General features: G+C 41.3%; 1 protein-coding gene across 6 annotated transcripts in view; it reads right to left on the minus strand.

Annotated features, from left to right (window-relative positions):
* The window catches only part of HS6ST2 (heparan sulfate 6-O-sulfotransferase 2), a 364,462-nt gene that overhangs the window by 54,856 nt on the left and 296,249 nt on the right, over window positions 1-13,357 (minus strand). For 4 of the 6 annotated variants that reach the window (XM_080651925.1, XM_080651926.1, XM_080651928.1 and 1 more), the window contains one exon: window positions 587-673. The exons of the other annotated variants lie outside the window; for them this stretch is intronic. In XM_080651925.1, coding sequence (XP_080508051.1) covers window positions 587-673 — 87 coding nt within the window. The remainder of the gene's footprint in view (window positions 1-586; window positions 674-13,357) is intronic. 6 annotated transcript variants of the gene reach the window in all.

The raw sequence follows: 13,357 nt of genomic DNA on the forward strand, positions 1-13,357 counted from the left end.
AAAGACAGTTTCAGGTAGGACATGGTACATGCTAGTTACAAAAAAAAATTATATATATATATATATATATATATATATATATATATATATATATATATATTAATCAGAGATATGGTTACAGTGTACATGCACATGTATTTAAACCAGGACATTTATGGAATGGCTTTTGAGATTCTTCTAAATCAACCCTATATCTTCATGTATTGATCAAATACAAATTTTCATAGGTTTTGCAAATCATAAAATGATTTATTAGTGCTGTTTTTTTCCTTAATTTTTAAACTCATAGTCCAAATCTTGCATTGCTATAAGTCCTTGCCCTTTGTAGTCAGCCCTCAAAGCTATCTTTCCAAAGCCATCTCTTAACTTTCCTCTCTCTCTCCTTCTCTTTCTTTAGTTCTTCCCACATCCAATATTCCTTACTCTTGCCTCACTCATTTAAATTTCCCAGTGACTAGCCCAGTGAGAGGCACACAGGAGTCATTCCGCAAATCTCTTTTGAATGCATATGAATGAATGACAAAATGAGGACAGCACACAGCTTTGTGATAGCTATGTTAGTTGCACAAGGGCATTTTTCACTTACTTCCCATTCTTAGATGTGTTCCGCGCCTTTTTGGATGATGGAGAGTTGGCATCTGGATTAGTGTTTGGAGAACCCCGTCTATCCTTACTATACCCACAGAAAGAATAGAAAATATATACAACAATGAACACAGAGACAAAAAGCAATTAGTCATTTCAATGAAAGACTCTCAAGGTCTCTCTCTCTCTCTTACCTCTCATTTTTCTTAATCTCTCTCTTTCTTCTCAAAATAAAGCATGATCTTATTGAATGATGTCATCCAAAGGTAAAGAGAATGGGAACCATTGTTCAAGTTCAAAGAAAGCTATCATTTTGGCATTCAAAGCTTGAGCTAGTGGATTCCATTAATGATGGCACCACAGCCTGGGCTCCAAGGGAGGCTCTAGCAATACTAGTCTTAAACATGAAATCCTTTATTTTCAGTCTGGATCTTCTGTATTACAAGTTCAGTTCTGAAGCTGCTGACTTTTAGTGAAGTATAAGAATGCCAATTGACTTATAAAAGTCTTTGGGAGATACTATCAGATGAATTAATAATTTTCATTCATAATGTTAACATAGGAAGGCCATGGATTCAGTTATTCTTTCAGGAGAAGCATCACCTGCTTCATGAGTAATTGAATTTAAATCTCCACCTTCAATAACTCCACAGCTTATGTCAAACCTTGGAAACAATTACAAAATAAATCACTAGGATGGCCTGCTTAATCTCATCAAGTTAATAAATGCAGACAAATTAATCACTTGAAAGTAAACAAAAAGGAATAATTGAGTGGAGTCTTCTTGATTACTTTATTCTATTTCCTTTATCAAACTATTTTTTACTATTATCTTCAATTCAGCTGCTCTGCCTTGAAATTATTGCTTTATTTCATCTTCCAATTTCCATGGAAACCAATTCAAAGCATTTGATGATGTGTGGAATTATTTATCCTGACTTCATCGGAAAGATTTCTTTTGTTAGTAAGGTCTACGTCAGCATAACCTTTTATGAAAAGTGCAGAGAAAAAGAAAAATGCACATATTAGCTTTCAGTGAGTATAACAGAGCAATCCAAGGGCATAGAATATTGTCTCAGAGAATGCTAAAGAGCTTACCAAATGTTTATGACTCTTTTAAGTACCTCAGAACTTGGTTCCTGCAAGTAGCTGTCGTTATATGTGGGGTGGGGCTCACAAAAGATATTCTGCCCTGTACCACTCAGCTTTAAGTGCATATGGATGTGATTGGAACAAGAGATAATCATGGGTTCCTGGTGATTGCAAAGGCAATACAGATGTGTGTGGGCACATACAAGAGCTAATCAGGCAGGTAGCAAGAGCCCCAGCAGGTAGGATTCAGTGTGCAGGAGGTACCAAAAGCAGTTCTTTGAAGTGGGAGACAGCAAGGTGAGCTTTGATACTTGTGCTGGGGTGGGTGACTCTTGAGAAAGTGGACATACCTTCTATCACAAAAGAGGTGTGAGAAGTCCACTGAGACAAAATGCCGGGATTCTGCACTTCCCTGAGAAGAATGTGGCTACATTCTGAGTGGAGATTACAGAACTTACACTGTGCTGCCCCTGCCCATCCGTTATGACTTCCCTGGCAAAGAATTCTTTAACCGTACCTGGCACCATACCAGCTCTCCTGCTCCTTCAGAACCAAGCTCAGAAACTAAGGAATAATATTGAATAAGTGGATAAAAGACTTGTAACTCAGAAGAATTCAAAACTATCTCTTTCAGAAGGTCAATGCAGTCTAATGCAAAGGGCACACTATGCTATGTGTTCCAAATGTGAGCAAGTCTCAGTTTCCTTACTTCCATACCCTGGTCACTGGCCACTGAACCTTCCTTCTCCTAGCCCCTCAATAGAACTGGAGGCGGTGGGAAACTTTACTGGAAGCACTCTGAAAAAAAAAATGGGTCTGGTCTTTTGATCTTGCCTGCTACTAGGTTCAGAGTAGGTGGTCATCTAGCACTCCCCAGAGTCACTAAGTTCAGGCATCCACATTCTTTTGAATTAAAGAACTTTCATTCCCACTGCTAAATTCCCATGTCTGTGCCTTGGGCACAAGGGTCCTTTATAATCTGCATGACAAGTGATCCTGTTTAAGCTCAATGCAGGGCACAACAGGACATCAGGGAAAGCTGTCAGCTGGCAGTGGCAGCCTTATTATTGTTAACTGCTGTTCTGGAGGGGGGTGGTCCTTCAAAGACCCAAATAAGGAAGCCAATGACCTACTGGCAAATCCTGCAAGTGCTGATGTGAAGGGAATGAAGAAGAAAAATTGTTCTCAGAGAAAAATCACATGCGGAAGGTATGGCACCAAGAGTGGGGGTGAACAAAATCAACTAAAAGTGTTTTTACCGTGCAAATAGCAGATCCATTCACAGTGGCAAAATGTATATGAAATTATGGGAGGGGCCAAGCAGAACTTGTAACAGGCTTGGATCCTAGGAGTTTAACTTTGTAGACATACCTATTATATAGAAAGGTTTGAGGAAAAAAAGAATAATTGTTCCAGGCGGTGTAGGGTAAGTATGGACAAGATGCCATAATTCTGACAGCATGAGAGAGAAGGACCTTGAGTTTTCCAGAAGTGCTCCATGAAGAGTAGGAGATAACCCTGCAGCTGCAGACTCTCTGGGAGCCTTAAGAAAACATTGGTCAAGGACCCAAACATTAAGGCACTACCAAGGACCCTGGCCACTAAAACATCCAGCAATCCCAGTGACTTACAGGAATAAGACCTGCCTACTTTTAGGGTACATGGATGGTAATTTGGAGTATATGAGATGGGTAAGTGGGGGTTGCCTTGAATTAGAGCTAGTTTTCAACGATCTAACACAGACCTACCCCAGTTGTCATCACTTTGTCTGTCTCTAGAGCACTTGTCAGCCCTCTTTACTTTCATCTCCTCTTTGGGTTGCAATCTGAAAGGCTGTGGCCTAAAATCCCTGAGGGCATGACTCCAGGCTTCTTCCATTGCTCCTGAATAGCTATCCTCTTCTAAGATTAAGATTCTTTCCTCCCGGATCTCAATACCAGATATCAAGCTGTATGACAAAGCCACTATTCTCAAAACTGCCTGGTACTGGCATAAGAACAGACATACAGGTCAATGGAATAGAATAGAGAACCCAGAAATTGACCTAAGCCACTATGCTCAATTAATATCTGACAAAGGAGGCAAAAGCATACAACGAAGTTAGGACACGGTGCTGGGAAAATTGGACAGATAGATGCAAAAAAATGAAACTAGACCACCAACTTACTCCATACACAAAAATAAACTCAATATGGATAAAGGACTTAAATGTAAGACAGGAAACCATAAAAATATTAGAGGAATCCACAGGCAGCAAAATCTCAGACATATGCCAAAGCAATATCTTCACCGATACAGCTCCTAGGGCAATAAAAACTAAAGAGAAAATAATCAAATGGGACTACATCAAAATAAAAACCTCTTCACAGCAAAAGAAACCATCAACAAAACAACAAGAAAGCCCACTGAATGGGAGAACATATTTGTCAATGCTATCTCCGATAAGGGTTTAATCTCCAACATTTACAGGGAACTCATACAACTTAACAAAAGATAACCCAATCAAAAAATGGGCAACGGACCTAAACAGATACTTTTCGAAAGAGGACATAAGGAAGGCCAAGAGACATATGAAAACATGCGCAAAGTCACTAATCACCCGAGAGATGCAAATCAAAACAATAATGCAGTACCATCTCACACTTGTCAGAATGGCTATCATCAACAAATCAACAAACCATAAGTGCTGGAGAGGATGCAGAGAAAAAGTAACCCTCATACACCGCTGGTGGGAATGCAGACTGGTACAGCCACTGTGGAGAACAGTATGGAGCTTCCTCAAAAAAACTAAAAATGGAACTCCCATTTGACCCAGTGATCCCACTTCTAGGAATATATTCCAAGAAACTAAAAACACCAATCAGAAAGGATATATGCACCCCTATGTTCATAGCAGCACAATTTACAATAGCTAAGATTTGGAAACAGCCTAAGTGCCCATCAGCAGATGAGTGGATTAAAAAACCGTGGTACATCTACACAATGGAATACTACGCTGCTATAAAAAGGAAGGAACTCCTGTCATTTGCAACAGCATGGATGGAACTGGAGAGCATTATGCTAAGTGAAATAAGTCAGTCTGAGAAAGATAAATATCACCTTATCTCACTCATTTGCAGATTATACTGAACAACATAAACTGATGAACAAAAACAGATCTAGAGACAAAGAAGCATTGATCAGATGCTCAAACCTCAGAGGGAAGGTAGGGGAGGTTGGGGGTAAGGGGAAGAGATCAACCAAATGACTTGTATGCATGCATATAAGCATAACCAAAGGACAGAGATAGCAGGGGGTGAGGGCATGTATGGGAGTGGGGAGGGGGGTAATGGGGGGACAAGGACACATATATAATACCTTAATCAATAAAAAAAAATTGGGGAAAAAAGATTCTTTCCTCCCTCCCTCACAACTCTGCCTCATCAAAGGTCTAGGAAAACAATTCCAGGTCAGGTCCTCATAGGAAAAGTTAATGAGCACCAGCACTCCTGTCTGCCTGCTTAGCTGTCTGCCACCATCTATCAAGTGAGCTCTTTTCCACAGGCCCAACAAACACCAGAAAAGTGGGGAGAAATCTGCAGTATTCTGCACATTGTATTCAGGTGGGAAATCTGTGGCTAACCTAACTCTTCAGCATTTTCAAAGTGTTTCTGATTGAATAATTTGATGCTGAAATGGTATTCAGTGTGCTTAACCCAAAATGGCAATCACATCCACTCCAATCTAGAATTTTCTCTTACGTCAGAGAGGTACTTAAGGGAGAAGAACCTAGTGATTTCAAACACATACCATTTCAAACACATACCACTCACTTTCTTGATGGGGGGCATACAGAAACTTCTGCATTTCCTGTAATACTTCATAAGCTCTTTTGGAATTAATTTATCTCAGACCCATGAAAAAATAGTTGTGGTTCTCTAACTACAATAGTACTGACATTTTAAAAATTAATTTTCAGGTTCCTAGGAAGTTGAAATTGTATTTCAGAAGAGAGAGTTGGCCTATAAGACTTATTGTCTACAAATCTTTTATTTGGCACTTAGCATGTGGTGCTTGTAGCGTTGTTTATATTTATCTTTCTTTCCAAATAGCTCATATGAGGGTGCCCAAAATATCTGAACAGATAAACAAAAAAGCTGCATTTGGGTTCAGTTGAAAAGGAATGCTATGACTGATTATCAGTGTCCGGCACTGTGTGAGAGAAGGAAGTGATGACACATGTCACATATTTTCCACCCCTGAAGAAGAATGTTCTGGGTCTGGGAGGACTGGATTCTAGTTACTGATGGTTGATCAACATGTGGATCACAAAGACAGGGAGCTTAGAAAGGATTCTCAATCAAGCTTTCTTGGATAGTTGGCTAGTGTCTCTGAATAACAACAATCTTGTATAGCTCTTGATGTTTTCCAGTGTGTTTTCTTATAAGTGGTAACTAAGATGAAACCCAAGCTATTGTTAAGGGGTTATTTCAAGTGTCTCTGGGGAAATGGTAGCTACTCTGTGCTCCCTAGAGATGACCCTTGACTCCATAAAGCTGCCAGGATGAGAAAATACACTTAAAATACAAAAACCCTACCAGAGTTAGAAGCTCATCTAATTTGTTTCTCCAAACAGGTGCTTCTATAACTTATCTACCAGTGGTCATCTCTTGAGAGGCTTTTTTAACACATAATTGTTCCCCCCCCCCAAAAAAAAATTCTGCTTTTCTGTGTTCTAATGGGCTCACATTTTGAAGTATTTTTGCCCTGGTGTTATTATTGAGCAAGTCAGCTTTTCAAATATTGATTTCCTTTAATTAGAGCTGATGAGACTTCTTTATTTCATTTTTCTATCTAGCTAGGTTATATCCTGAGTGGTTCTCTTTCTTTGCTCCAAACTTTTTCATTTTCTTCTACCCTAAGTGTCTAAGTTAGAGTCCATGCCCCTTTAAGTGTCCTGTACCCATTATGTATTTTTCTCTTCATCACCAAGCAAAGAATTTTCAGTTCACTAAGCTGTGCTTTCGTTTAGCTTCCTCCCCTACTTTCCCTTTGCTTAACTGTGGATAATGACTGAGGTTTTTACGAGAAGAGAAAAGCTCATCTTTATTACTATGAAGTCCAATGTAACTGATTTCTCAGAAACAACCTCCTATGATCAAAGCTTTTATTCAGGAATCTTGAGTTCTTATTCTCACTGCCAGCAAGGCATACAATTTTTTTTCTGTATTAGTATTCTCATCTATAAAGCTGAGTGCATTAAACTGATCAGGTAAACCATTCACACATAAGCTCAGGACTACTTTTTGATCACAGAGTTCTTGGAAAATGCAGCTGGGACACTTGCATTAACTTGTCCTCTCCCCTTCCTTCCATTAACTTTTCACTCTAACAACTCACCACAGAGGCATCAGGGACTGGAGCAATAAGCTTATTGAATTACTGTTGCTATTTTGCTCTCTTCACCTCTTGACACATGCTGTTTCTGCCCAGGGAAGGCAAGCACATCCCTGAATGCCTCACTGGGATCAAGAACGAAAATGAATCAATTCTTAAATTATACCTTTTGTCATTTATGCTGCCTGTTCACTTACGTCTTTACCAAGAGTTTGGACCCTATGTTACAGGCTATCAGGGGTCACTGGAATTGTATGTTACTACTATTGCATTCACATCTAGCTCTGGGTTCCTCCATCAGATAGGGGATTGAGGAGCAGAAAATCATAGTTTTGGTATTACATAGTTTGGGGTGATTAAGACATGAAATATGTTGGGAGCATGGACTGGAATGGTTGTTATAGAGGTGGAAAGAAGGAAATCATATCAATCTATATATATAAAAGCCTAAGCAACCATTAAGGTGGAACGACTGTCACTATGATACGCACTGACCACCAGGGGACAGATGCTCAATGCAGGAGCTTCCCCCTGGTGGTCAGTGCGCTCCCATAGGGGGAGTGCTGCTCAGCCAGAAACTGGGCTCCCATAGGGGGAGTGCAGCTGCCATGGCAGGAGCCTCTACCAACTCTGTGGCAGCGCTACTGAGTGGCGGGCCGCAGGCACAGTGGGCGAGGATGAGCAAGAATGGCATGGCTCCCAGCCCCAATTCGGGTCCTCCCTGGCCACCTGCCACTTGGCACACTGCTACATCTCCTGAGGGGTCCTGGACTGTGAGAGGGATGTCCGACTGTCGGCTTAGGCCCAATCCCAGTGCCGTTCTCTGTAGAAGGCAGTCAGTCTGAACAACTCAGTGACTCAGGGAAGCGCAAGGCACTCAAGGTGAGCCTGCCTCCAAGCTTGACTCACCCACTCAATGGTATTTGCAGGACAGACCATGGTGGCCCAGCCTGTGCACATGCAGTAGCTGCTGAAGCTTAAGCAGCAGGCCGTGCAGCAGCAGAAGGCCATCCAGCCACAAGCCCCCGAGGGGTCCCAGAATTCGAGAGGGCACAGGCTGGGCTGAGGGACTCTCCCCCGCCACCCATCAGTGCACCAGGCCTATAGTAGGAAATAACTGAACTTTGGAATTGACTACATGTGGAGGATGAGAATAAAGCCTAATGAAAGCTGCTGAGAAGGTTTTGAAAGAGACAGATTAGTTGGGAGGGGAATCTGGACTATAGAAGATGACAGATTTGGTTTCAAACATATTGAGTTAGGGTGTTGATGGACAGTGTCCAGCAGGCAATTAGAGAGATAGCACTGCAGCTCAAGAAGAAAGACAGGGTCAGATGTATAGTCACTGCTCCAAAGTGGTAGTCAAAGTAAGATAAACAATGAGGCCTGATGGGACAGCCATCCATTGTGATTAACAAGTAAATATTTCAGGCTTGGGACAGCATATGCCAGAATATGCTTTTTTCCACCCCAGTGTATGAAGATTTACAAAGGCTTATATCCCAGGGGTCCAAGTAAAAGAGTCTGACCTAGTTAAGTTAGTTTGTAGAGTTCAGTGGTAAGATTAATGAGGGAAATCACAGGCCTTAATCCTTGTGCAGGCCAGTGACTTTCTTCATTCTATGTCCATAGCTTACTTCTCCCCATTCTCCTAGTCCAGCCAGATTACTTACAGATGTCAAGAGGAGCTGGGTGCCAAGAGGTGAGGTGGGTGGCAATCATTGTCAACCCATTCCCATGACAAAAACACCTCACAATGTATATTCATTGCTGCTGTCATCATGGTGTAAGGTGGGCAGACTGGTAGATAAATAAAACTGAGCTGTAAACTCTGGCTTCACTTGCAGCTCACATCTTTTCTATTTTGCTCCCCTTTACCAAGGACTAAGCATATGTCAGGGACTATACCTTTAATGGTACTAAATTCCACTCCTATTTTTCTGCATAATGCCCTTCCTGTTTCCTGTTCTCAGTCTTTTCACTGTTTCTCATTAACTGCACCCTCAGCCACCTTCTCTTAGCATTCGGGGTGGAACAAGAATGTCACAGCTAGTAGCATCACCACAGTTGTGGGTGGGAACAGCCTGTCTTGGAGCAAATCAAGGACTTTGCCTTTGGAAAGCCAAAGTATCCTAGGCTTCCTGAGTTGACCTGAGTTCATGAGGGCAGTGGTTAAGGAACTACTGTATGGCCATTACCTTTCCCAAAGCGAGGCAAGCTTTGGCCTTTATTTAGCCCTGGGTCTGCAATCTAGCCACTGAATCACTTAACTTCTCTAGGTTTCAGTTTCCTCATCTGCCAGTCCTATTTCTTAGGACCATAGCATAGTTTTGAAAATTATAAAATGCTGAGCAATGTATTCAAGCAAAAATGCTTAACATTGTTTGGGGCCTTGGAAACACCATGATAAGTGTGACAAGGTTCCTGCCCTCAAGTGACCCAAAGACTAGTGGAGGAGGTGAGTATCTTAAGAGATACACAACACAATGTAACAAATGGGATAAAGCCAGTGTGAGAAAGTGCTAGAGAAATAAATTGGAGTGGCCACCTATGCTTGGGGAAATCAGAAAAGGCAGAAGTAAAGATGAGTTACTAATAAACATTACGAGTATGAGCTCCCATTAAAAAATCGTAAATCAGAATATAAAATCCAGGTTATGAGTATTTTCACAAGATAGAATGAAATTATTCCCATCCTTAGTTTGAAACACTTTTCTCCCAATAGTGGCTCATAGACTTAATCATATGTTGCAACCACCTAGAGAACTTATAAATACAGAAGGTGGGCAGAGTTTCTGATTCAGCAGGTCTAGGATAGGGCCTGAGCATTTACACTTCTAACAAGGTCCCAGGGATGTCGATGCTGCTGGACTATGGAGCACACTTTGAGAACCACTGCCTCAAAAGAAGTATGAGACAGCCATACTCAGTGGCAAGATAACAAAGAGTCCTATCCATAGTCCCTGCTTTCCAAACAAGGTAATGTGAATCTGCTGGATAAAGTGCCCTCACTATACTACTCCAGAGTCAGAAAAGAGGAGAACACAATGGACTGCCAACAGACATCCTGCTCTAGAGAAGCTCCTCTTTCCTACGGAAGTGGCAATTACTGCAAACACCACAGAGTGGAGCTCAATAGCAGGTGAGACAAAATTGGATCTGACAGCATTAATTGAACTTGAAGTTCCATTTACTGATAATTTTCTGGCATAATTAAAAATTCACAACTGGAGCCCAGTTGGTAAACACAGTACATTAGGGAATCCCCAGAGTAGGTCAGAAAAATCTCAGTGAACCCTTTAAGGAAAAGCCAAAGAGGCCACTGCTGTGGCAGGAATTAGAACACAGAGAAACAAGACAAGTTAGTTAGACCACTTATTTAGAAGTGAGATACTGACATTGCACTGCAGGATGATATGAACCAAGGGCATTAGGAGTCACGGTGGAGGTGGGGGACTGATCATTTATTTATTTCCTTTTCCCTGGTGAAGTCACTTTCCATTTACTTTCTACTAAATATGTTCTTATGGGATTTTCAAGAATATCCACTCTGCTGCACTATATATATATATATATATATATATATATATATATATATATATATAAAAGCCTAACCAGGCATCCTTAAACTACGGCCCGTGGGCCACATGTGGCCCGCCGAGGACATTTATCCAGCCTGCCGGGTGCCGCTGCCTGTCCTGCTCAGCAGCCGACTCGTCCCAGGCCCACAGTGCGCATAGGAATTTGTTCATAGTTTTTTTTTTAAACTATAGTCCGGCCCTCCAGCGGTCTGAGGGACAGTGAACTGGCCCCCTGTTTAAAAAGTTTGAGGACCCCTGGTAAGCCACCGTTCAACTGTTAGCTATAATGTGCACTGACCACCAGGGGGCAGACACTCCGACCAGTAGGTTAGCTGGATGCTGGGGTCCAGCCAATCAGGACTGGGAGAGACGGGCCAGACACACCCTGGAGCCCTCTTGCAGTCCCTCCCTGGCCCCGATTGTGCACCGGCAGGGTCCCTCTGCCTGGCCTGTGCCCTCTCGCAATCTGGGACCCCTCGGGGGATGTCAGAGAGCTGGTTTCAGCCTGATCCCCGCAGGCCAGGCCGAGGGACCCCACCAGTGCACGAATCCATGCACTGGGCCTCTGGTATATTATATCTTTAAGGACAAGGGCCAATTGTGTTCATATCTGCTTACAAAGTTTCTTGTAACATCTGTCATACAGAAGTTATTCAATAACTGTTGACTGACCACCATCCTGATACATTTGGCTTCTAACATGTTTGAGCAATTGAACTAACACATATTAGAGTAGAGGTTTAGTAACACATTCATGTGGCTTTGGTTTTTTTTGTTCAAATGACTTATGTCAGAAAATATTGTATGCCTAAAAAGGTGAAAGCCTATCCTGGTACCATTTCTCAGATCAGTGCCCACAGATATGAAACTCAAGTAGGGAAAAACCAGTGGGAGTCAGAAATTTTGGATAATGGTGTTGCCAAACTAATTGGAGATAACTTTGAGATTGTAAAATAAGTATAGGCACTGGAATCAGGCAGAGCTGAGGTTATTCTCTCTTTGTCAGAGCTGGGGTAACTTGGAGAAGTTGAGTCACTGAGGCAGGTTGGTCCTGCCTAACAAAGGCCTCTGAACTTAACATTGGGGTATCAGGACACAATTCTCTAGCTACATGTTGGTTTCCAAAGCCAGGAGTGTTCAAATATATCCTTGTTGCTGAACTCGGCATCTTAGGTGCTTTTCTAAGGAGGTGAATGTATTGAAAATTTAAAAGTCCAATTGGCTCCTTAGAAATCAAATATAAGGGCCATGTCAACAAGGTGTTGAAAATACTTTCTGAAGTAGCAGAAATTTTCTCTCAACTATGCTCCAATGGGTCTCTTAACAGCCCTGAGCCTCTACACCAAAGGTGATTACACTTTTATCTTAAAACTTGAAAATGTTTTCATTTTTAAACTGCTCAAGCTTCACTCATTTAGATATCACACATTTATTTAAATGCATGCTATTTCTAAGTAGGGTCTCCTTTGCAAATGCTATCTGTTCTATGATGTATACAGACTACTTCTAATTTTCCTTTTTGAATTAAACCCAATAGTTGTCTTCTCTCTGTTGTCTTAAAATTTGGAAAACTAAGAATTATTTTACTGTGTGTGTTCATAAAAGATTAAATTCTAACAGTTTATGGGAGCAAAACATTTCTTGTTGTATCTCACCCACTAATCACTGTTGATAGTAAATGCTAGACTTTGGCCCTGGCTGGGTTGCTCAGTTGGTTGGAGTGTTGTCCTGTACACCCAAAAATTTGCAGGTTCGATCCCAGTCGGGGCGCTTATGGGAGGCAACCAATCAATGTTTCTCACATTCATTTCTCTCTCTAAAAAAAAAATCAGGATGCATATCTTTGGGTGAGGATTTTAAAAAAGTGATATACCTTGTATAATTTATAACAATATACTTATATCCATGAATGAGTTTTTAGTAACAGTAGAGTCTAACACAAGACTCTTAGCTGAGCCAAAGACTGAGGCTCTCTGTTGAAAATACCCCACCCCATTCAAAGGAAGGAGTTATAGAACTACTGAGCTATAAGCATTCTTAGAGTTAGTAAAGTCTGGAGAGGAGAAAGGATATACACAAGGATGTAACATTAAGTTAATAGTAGAACTTGGCAGGCACCTAGCAAACAGGGCCAGAGCTCCCACAGAGTACAGAGCAAGGAAGGAAGGCGTAGGACCAAAGATGAGGTAACATGAATAAATTGTGCCTCCATTTGCAAAGTTAGTAGTAAAAACAAACAAAAAAAATGGTGAACAGCATCTCTTTTCTTTTCCTTTTTTATTTATTTATTTGTTTATTTATTTATTGTGAGGGGAGAGTATGTAGAAGGAAATGGCAAGTTCACTTTGTGGTTATGTTGAGTTTTGTGTGCCTGTAGGATGCCCAAGCAACATGTTTCATTGACAACTGGAAAAATGGATGCACAACTAAGCTGGGTATAGATATCTCAGTTGAGGAATGGTCTCCAGAGACTTAGGCATCTTTAGAATATTGGTGGTAGTTGAAAACTTTATAGAATAGAAGAGATTACACAAAGAGAGTGTGTAGAATGAGAAGAGAAAGGCCTGGGAAGAAAGTTAAGAATAAGCTAGAGTGGAAAAAGTGGTTTCCTGCAAGCCAAAGGAGACACTGGATCTGGGGGCATGAGTGTTGCAATCATAAGAGACTCATTTGCTGATTATAAGCCAGTTTTGTGTCTTGGGTTTCTAGCTACTGCATGTTAC

This window comes from Plecotus auritus, assembly GCF_963455305.1.
Source record: "Plecotus auritus genome assembly, chromosome: X".
NCBI lineage: Eukaryota > Metazoa > Chordata > Mammalia > Chiroptera > Vespertilionidae > Plecotus > Plecotus auritus.